This window comes from Carassius gibelio, chromosome A6, assembly GCF_023724105.1.
Source record: "Carassius gibelio isolate Cgi1373 ecotype wild population from Czech Republic chromosome A6, carGib1.2-hapl.c, whole genome shotgun sequence".
In the NCBI taxonomy this organism is placed as follows: domain Eukaryota; kingdom Metazoa; phylum Chordata; class Actinopteri; order Cypriniformes; family Cyprinidae; genus Carassius; species Carassius gibelio.
The window spans coordinates 14,608,920-14,617,353 of record NC_068376.1 but is presented as its reverse complement, the minus strand read 5'-3'; the positions used below and the strand labels follow the sequence as shown (position 1 = coordinate 14,617,353).

General features: G+C 35.3%; 1 protein-coding gene across 1 annotated transcript; it reads left to right on the top strand.

The window, feature by feature from the left end:
- The first annotated feature begins 1,062 nt into the window (after positions 1–1,062).
- Positions 1,063–3,948, top strand: LOC128015494 (uncharacterized). Its single transcript, XM_052599355.1, has 4 exons — positions 1,063–1,244; positions 1,564–1,917; positions 2,489–2,595; positions 3,402–3,948. The coding sequence occupies exons 1-4, from the start codon at positions 1,184–1,186 to the stop codon at positions 3,576–3,578; spliced, it is 699 nt and encodes a 232-aa protein (XP_052455315.1). The 5' UTR covers positions 1,063–1,183; the 3' UTR covers positions 3,579–3,948.
- Positions 3,949–8,434: the final 4,486 nt, after the last annotated feature.

Here is an 8,434-nt window from a genome sequence, read left to right as displayed (position 1 = left end):
TTGAACTTCAATTAAATTGTTAACCTTAACTTGGTTTGGACATTTCTTTGTATTTTCAAGTTCGGGGAACAGACACAGTCTCTATAGTGTGATATCTAGGTGAAAGAGTCTCTATGTGCTGAAAATTAACTGACCTCTGTGACGGGAGGCAGCTAGCAGACGGTTGGTTTAGCCAGTCTGTCTGCTTCCTGACCTGGGCCCCAGTTAGTCAAGTATAAACTCTAAGACTATTTGCCATATTTCTAGAGAGAAGAGTGGCTAGTGAACAGCTAGTGAAACCTTACACTCAAAAAGCAAAACCTCAGCCCAGATATACTATACAAACTATAAGTGCATTCTCAGCCTCACACTTTTTGTAAAACACTACACACATTGTTTTGCAAAACACTAAACACAATTCACATTAGACACAGAAATCTAACAATGTCATTCTTTGCCATTTCAAGACACTGCCTAATTCTACATGACCACACATTCTACATCCCCTTAACCCCATAAACTTAACTGCCTTACAAACTGTTCATAAGTAATACAAAGTTTGTTGATGTATTTAATAGTGATGTGACATACAGCAAGTGACCCATACTCAGAATTTGAGCTCTGCATTTACACCGTGAACACACACCCAGAGCAGTGGACAGCCATTTATGCTGCGGCACCCAGGGAGCAGTTAGAGGTTCGGTGCCTTGCTCAAGGGCAACTAAAGTCGAGGTATTGCCGGCCCAAAATTCGAACACACAACCTTAGGGTTGGAAGTCAAACTCTCTAACCACATGGCCACGACTTCCTCTAATAGTTAGTTAATATTAAGAATTGGTCCCCAAACTTAAAGTGTGACATTATTATTAAATACACTACATTTTTGACTTTTTAAACAAGTCACCTTTATTTATATAGTATAGCACTTTACAATACAGATTGAATGCGTCAAAGCAGGAAAATAGTTTGTCAGTAATTGAAGAGGACAGTAAGGAACAGTCAGTTTTTCAATTTGAAGATGACTATATACAAAAATCGATGATGAAACTGAAGTTGACAAACCACTCTTGTTTCCTTTTCCTCTTCAGTCTTCAAGGTGGAGTCTAAACACTGTGCTCCTCATTTTTACGTGGCATGATTTACGCTCGGAGACTATCTGGCTTTCAAATCAAAGTCACTATTTTCTTTGATTTACTTTTTAATAATGTTTGGTTTTAAGTATGCTCATGTTGTTCTCTTGTTTCTGATCACCCCTTCTGTAACTGGTAAGTTCATATTTCACTCTGTAAAACTTTGTGTTTTAATTTATAATTATTTCAATGTAAAAGACTGAATATATTGTGGTAAATTTATGAATTGGTCTGCAGTGAAACCAAAGTTTACTGGCAGAAATCTTTGTCCACAACACTTTGCAGTCAGACATGCTACATTTATGCAGCAAAAGTGTTGTCATAAGACTTAATGCTGAATTTTATTTTGAATGTCTAGAGCAGTGGTGTTAGGAAACTGTGTAAGTTGCATGTGTTTTGCAATGCATTTGACTCATCTATAAAATGTGACTAACTTTAAGCTATTTCACCTCAGCACATGGGGGCATTGTTTATATCCACAGAGTAAGAAATTCATCCATTGACATTTCCTGTGAATCGGCAAATCAAGAAGAAAAACCATTTGCCTTTTCACTGAAACGCAGGTTGCTACAGTCCAGACGAGTGCTGTATCTTTCTAAAGATTTCCCACCATTTATCGATAAATCTGATGACAAGGATCGCATCACTGTACGTAATGAGTTGGACAGCCACACAGTTCATCTGACAATCTCAAACCTGGAAGGACAGGACACAGATGTGTACCACTGTGAATTCCACTATGGTGATCTTCCATATGACAAGAACATTCCTGGCAAGATGGAGTTCTTCATTTATGTTGAAAACCTCTGTAGGTGACCTTTACTGATATCAATTAAAAAAATTGTTTACATGAAACCCTCAGTGTCTATAGTAACATCTCCTCCAAAACAGTAAATAGTCCAGAACAGGTTAATCTAGCATTCAATATACCGTTCTCTTAAAAAAAAGATAAATCAGAATACACTTCATTTACAACTGAAAATATTTAACTTGGAGCATGATTTTATGCATTGTAGCAGGCTGTTTTTGGATGCAACAGTAAGACAATGAATTGTATCCTGTTGATTGATTCACAGTTGTGTGTGATTCACAGACACTGTGTGTAGTTTGCATACATTATATATATATATATATATATATATATATATATATATATATATATATATATATATATATATATATATATATATATATATATATATATATATAATGTGACTTAGGCATTTCATCTCAGCACATGGGGATATTGTTTGTTTCCACTGAGTAAGATATTCATCCATTGACATTTCCTGTGTATATGATGCTACAAAAGATTATATTGTTAAATGTTTTTTTTTTTTTTCCTTTATGTGTGTGTTTTTGTTGTGACTGTGTTGCAGCTCATGAGTCTTGTAATTGTTCAAGTTACCTGCCATTGATGTATGTGATCTCTGGAGGTGCATGTCTGATGATTGTTCTGGTTTTCGCACTCACTATGGCTTACTGTGTAAGTATTTAATTCTTTAATTAGATTTTTAGGGGAGAGTGGAGTAACCCTTGCCAAGTTTTACTTGGTTTTTCTCTGGCCAAGAAGAAATAAGATCGAAATACAACACACTCCTAATTATAATCAAGGAGGGCTGCTTTTAAATTTAATTTGAAGAAAGTGCATATAACAATAGGGCCATGGTTATCATTTAATTTTTACCCAAAAAGTGGTGTTATGGCCCTCATCATTGGGAATACGTTAATGATTACATTACAAAAAAGATATAAGAAAACCATATATATATATATATATATATATATATATATATATATATATATATATATATATATATATATATATATATATATATATATATATATATGCATCATCTCATTTCAGGTTACTTTTAACTTAATGTTTTTTTGTTGTTGTTGTTGTTGTTGTTTTTTTGTATTATAATATTGGTTCAAAAAAAATAATATCCAATAATCCAATATTAAAATACAAATTCATAAACTGTTGTTTAAATTTGTATTTATTTAAAACAAAGTAATTGGAATACTTCTCAGTCATTTGACCTATATTTGCCTTTAAATCTTATGTGACATCGATTTGCCATTTTATATGTGGTTTAAATAAGTTGTCTTTCAGTCTCTCTCTCTCTCTCTCTCTCTCTATACTTATATATATATATATATATATATATATATATAGAGAGAGAGAGAGAGAGAGAGAGAGAGAGAGAGAGAGAGAGAGAGAGATGTATGGTATATATTCAACATTTCGGTTAACCCTCCCTTCTACCAATTTTCTTTCACACACAGTGTAAATGTCTTAACCGTAGAAAGCCACAGCCTGTAGTTCCTGTTTATGAGGATATGGCAGGGGTGCGGCCCACCAAAGGAAAAGCCACAAGATGTCACACTGATATTGCAAAACTGGAGGAAGCAAACAGCTCTGGGGCCCCCTTGTTCAGCAATGAAAATCATTATGTCAATTGATTTAACAAAATGTATTGACTGGGAAGTGACTACTGAAGTGTGAACGTTCATGGTGATGCCAGCTCCAGCTCACCCACAGAACCTTTCTGAATCATCAGCATTAAAAGTGGTTTTTAGCATGAAATAGGTCTTTTCATCTTTCATCCATACCTTCATGTTAATGGTACTTTACTTTGTTTTAATGCTACAAATACAGAATGTCAGCTTACAGCCTTTTTCTAAAGAGAAATTAACTGCTTTATGTCTGTAGCACAAAATAGTTATGATACAAGACAGCATTTGTATTATGTGATACACTTGTAAAAGCTGTTTATTTATTTTTTTTTACCTCTTGTGTGGAACTGAATAGGATTAAAGTGTTAGTTTTCCACTGTCATTTCCACTGAACATTCTCTACATAAAAAAGTGTTTTGATTTCACAAAAATATATTGTTGAGGGATCTGTTTATTGAAAAGTTGCGAAAAGTTGGGGGGGGGGGGTACAGTTGTCCACTTTCATATTATTGTTCTGTTCAGACATTGTCAAATATTAAAGCATGCAAATAAATTATAGAACACTGAGGGTATGCGCGGTTTCTTATTTTTACAAGCCGAAGATGTGGCTTCCTGTCTTGTCTCACACTTGGTTGATTTTGGACTGCAAACAGTCCTTCAGACATTTGGAGACAAAAGTGAGTTAAGTTTTTGGGTCTGCTCATCTAGATCTGAGTAGGGCCCTGTACATGACAAAGCCAAGCATAGCACAAACTGTGGCTCCAACACTCGCTCTGCGCCAGAACGTAGAGCATTTCAGGTCAGCATGGCTAATATGCCTGAGAAAGAAGATAGAAATTAAAAGATAAAAAGGTTACATTTGTTTTAGTACCTTACATTTACTATACTGCCTTTGTATCTTAAGATCAATTTAAATCAAAAGTTTAGTAACTTAAGTAGTGAACATTGAAATAAAATTAAAGTACAAGTTCAGTGCACAATAATGTATGAAAAGAGACAAACCAATGAATTCAAATGAATAGGACAATTGAGCATAAATGCTGTGTACACACAAGTGTCATTTAAAGGGAATTAAGAAAATAGAATTTGCAAAACTAAAATATTACAAAACTCAATACAAAAAGTAAGATGAAGAAAGATGACGTATTTCAGTGTCAGGAAGTAGCAATGGCACATGAAGACCACAAAGAAACCTTAAGAAGAGCAAATAAAGAGGAAACTGGTCACAACTAGACCATTGAGTTGCAATCTGTGGGAGAATGAAGTACTGAATTGCTTAATTTCAAAAGGCTGCAAATCATATGAGAATGACACAAATTACTACTTGAATTTTAAAAGCATTAAAAATGTATTGTGCTGAAGTAGTATATGCAAGGGTGTATCCCTACTATTTGCAAATCATATGAATTATTATAAGTCAGTGTTGTCATTATGTCTAATTAAACAAGTTACTCAATATTACCATTAAAACTGCTAACACAGAGATTAAATCGTGTCTACAAGCAAACATACAGGTGCATCTCAATGAATAAGAATGTCATGGAAAAGTTCATTTATTTCAAGAATTCAACTCAAATTGTGAAACTTATGTATTAAATAAATTAAATGCACACAGACTGAAGTAGTTTTAAGCCTTTGGTTCTTTTAATTGTGATTGTTTTGGCTCATATTTAACAAAAAACCAACTATTCACAATCTCTACAAATTAGAATACTTCATCAGAAAAAAAATAAAGATAAAAAAAACCTTTTTGTGAATTCTTGGCCTTCTGTAAAGTATTTTCATTTACTGTACATGTACTCAATATTTTGTAGGGGCTCCTTTTGCCTTAATAACTGCCTCAATTTGGTGTGGCATAGAGGTGATCAGTTTGTGGCACTGCTGAGGTGGTATGGAAGTCCAGATTTCTTTGACCGTGGCCTTCAGCTCACCTATATTTTTTGGTCTCTTGTTTCTCATTTTCCTCTTCACAATACCCCATAGATTCTCTATGGTGTTCAGGTCTGGTGAGTTTGCTGGCTAGTCAAGCACACCAACACTATGGTCTTTTAACCAACTTTTGGTGCTTTTGGCTGTGTGGACAGGTGCCAAATCCTGCTGGAAAATGAAATCAGCATCTTCAAAAAGCTGGTCAGCAGAAGGAAACATGAAGTGCTCAAAGATTTCTTGGTAAATGGGTGCACGGACTTTGGTTTTCAAAAAACACAATGGACCAACACCAGCAGATGACATTGCACCCCAAATCATCACAGACTGTGGAAACTTAACACTGGACTTCAAGCAAATTGGGCTATGAGCTTCTCCACCCTTCTTCCAGACTTTAGGACCTTGGTTTCCAAATGAAATACAAAACGTGCCCTCATCTGAAAAGAGGACTTTGGACCATTGGCCAACAATCCAGTTCTTATTCTCCTTAGCCCAGGTAAAATGCCTTTGATGTTGTCTGTGGTTCAGGAGTGGCTTAATAAGAGGAATACGACAACTTTTAGCCAAATTCCTTGACATGTCTGTGTGTGGTGGCTCTTGATACCTTGACCCCAGCCTCAGTGCATTCCTTGTGAAGTTCAATCAAGTTCTTGAATTGATTTTGCTTGACAATCCTCATAAGGCTGCGGTTCTCTCAGTTAGTTGTGCAAGTTTTTCTTCCACACTTTTTCCTTCCACTCAACTCTCTGTTAACATGCTTGGAAACAGCACTCTGTGAACAGCCAGCTTCTTTGGCAATGAATGTTTGTGGCTTACCGTCCTTGTGAAGGGTATCAACAATTGTCTTCTGGACAACGTGTCAGATCAGCAGTCTCCCCCATGGTTATGTAGCCTATTGAACCAAACTGAGAGACCATTTTTAAGGCTCAGGAAACTTCTGCAGGTGTTTTGAGTTGATTAGCTGATTGGCATGTCACCATATTCTAATTTGTTGAGATAGTGAATTGGTGGGCTTTGGTTAAATGTGAGCCAAAATCATCACAATTAAAAGAACCAAAGACTTAAACTACTTCAGTCTGTGTGCAATGAATATATTTAAAACACAAGTTTCACAATTTGAGTTGAATTAATGAAATTAATGTACTTTTCCACGACATTCTAATTTATTGAGATGCACCTGTACATGTTTGTATAAAGCACAAGAAAGTGGGCTGCCCCAGCCAGAAACTCCCTACATTCTTGGTTCCACCAAAGATTTTTCTTATCTACTTAAATATCTTTGGGAATTTCTCACTTGTCATTTGACTCATTCACTGGGGGGATTTGTGTGGCACTACTCCTTTGGATCTACATGTTTTTTTACACAAAACAGTACATTTTTGAAAGCGCTTTGAGTGCCCAGAAAAGAGCTATATAAATGTAAGGGAATATTTTATAAGGTGACAGTCCACAGAAAATCAGAAATGCAACAACGCTGCCTAGTCCTGCCAAATTGTGTATTTTCATGCAGTCTACATGGTGAAAGGTTTATTAGCTTGTTAAGCCAGGTGCACTTTGCCAAACTGCTAAATTAATGTGAATCGGAATCAGAGTAAGTACATGGAGAAAAAGCAAAAGAGATTTATAAAGAGGAAAGGTGATAGACCAAGATAAAGCCATCCTGAGAACCTGCTAAAGATGACTGTGTAATGTTTGGTCTGAACCATCTGCACGAGCTCGGAGTTGAGAAAGTTCTGATACAGACAGAAGGTACACCCGTTACATGTATACCAGCACTGCAGATGGCATGGCTGCCAACACACAGAGAAAGAAATAGTCAAACAGAAGAAATGAGTCACTAAGAAACAGGATATAACACAATGTGCTTTTGAGTTGACAGTCTTGAAACAGAGAAGTGAAAGAATTAAAGGAATAGTTCAGCCAAAATTGAAACCGTTGCAGTCTGTCAGTCCTGTAATGCAAGGGGATGAAAATCACGGCTTTGAGAGTAAAAAAAAAAAAACATAAACAAAAAGCCAGTTAAACTTCGGTGCTTTTTATTGCTGTGTAAAGATATGAAACAACTGGTCTGAACAGAATATTATTTATATTGTAAATATATCGTTTTTTTTTTTTTTTTACCTTTTTACTTGATTTTCATTGCAATGTAAGAACTGCCTTGAGCACGTTAGCATTTTATGCAGTCTGCGGCTGCGTCCAAAATCTCATACTTAATGAGTAGGTACTTAATTTCAATAAGTACTTACTTAACGAGCGCTAAAAGAGTACATACTCTACAGCCAAATCTCGTTGAGTATGAATGCGGTCCGCCATGTTTACGTTATCATGTGACCTATGACGTTATAACAAGCGCAACAACTTCAAATATATGACCGACTGCTACAGGTTTAATATTTACTATGTAAATATTTTGATGTAGATGCAATTTGCTCCTTTTGTGGTCTTGTTGAATACACAGATGCCCTTTTATTGTTATTGTAGTTTAACCAATACATTTTGTTTTGTTTTTTAAATTTTAACTCTGTTGAAATGACCCACAGTTTAATCCTCATAAAACACCTCATAACATCAGTAACTTCACAACCCTACCTCGTACAGTTTTCCTCAGCGTTTGCAGTATTTGTAATATCTGCACAAAGGAGACATCGATCAGCTGCTTGAAGATCTCGCCTTTGGAGAAGACTGTTGATTTTACACTTGAAAAATAAGTATTTTTACTTAAAAATTTAAGATTATCACAGGAAGCATATCTAGCCCACCCCAACACTTATCAACAATAATAATGATAAATGGGGACTAATAATTATATATTTTTTTGTAAAACAAATTGTAATTTTTTTCATATCTATGCATGACTTCACACTAGACAAATGCAGCCAAGATGAAAACATCTAAATATTCAAGTCAAGTAATGAATGAATGCATGTGTTAATGAA

Bases quoted from the DNA above. Each gene is read 5' to 3' on its own strand.
- LOC128015494 (XM_052599355.1), top strand. From the start codon at position 1,184: ATGTTTGGTTTTAAGTATGCTCATGTTGTTCTCTTGTTTCTGATCACC. The intron at 1,918-2,488 runs GTAGGTGACCTT...ACTGTGTTGCAG, and splicing joins CATTTATGTTGAAAACCTCT to CTCATGAGTCTTGTAATTGT. The intron at 2,596-3,401 runs GTAAGTATTTAA...TTTCACACACAG, and splicing joins CACTCACTATGGCTTACTGT to TGTAAATGTCTTAACCGTAG.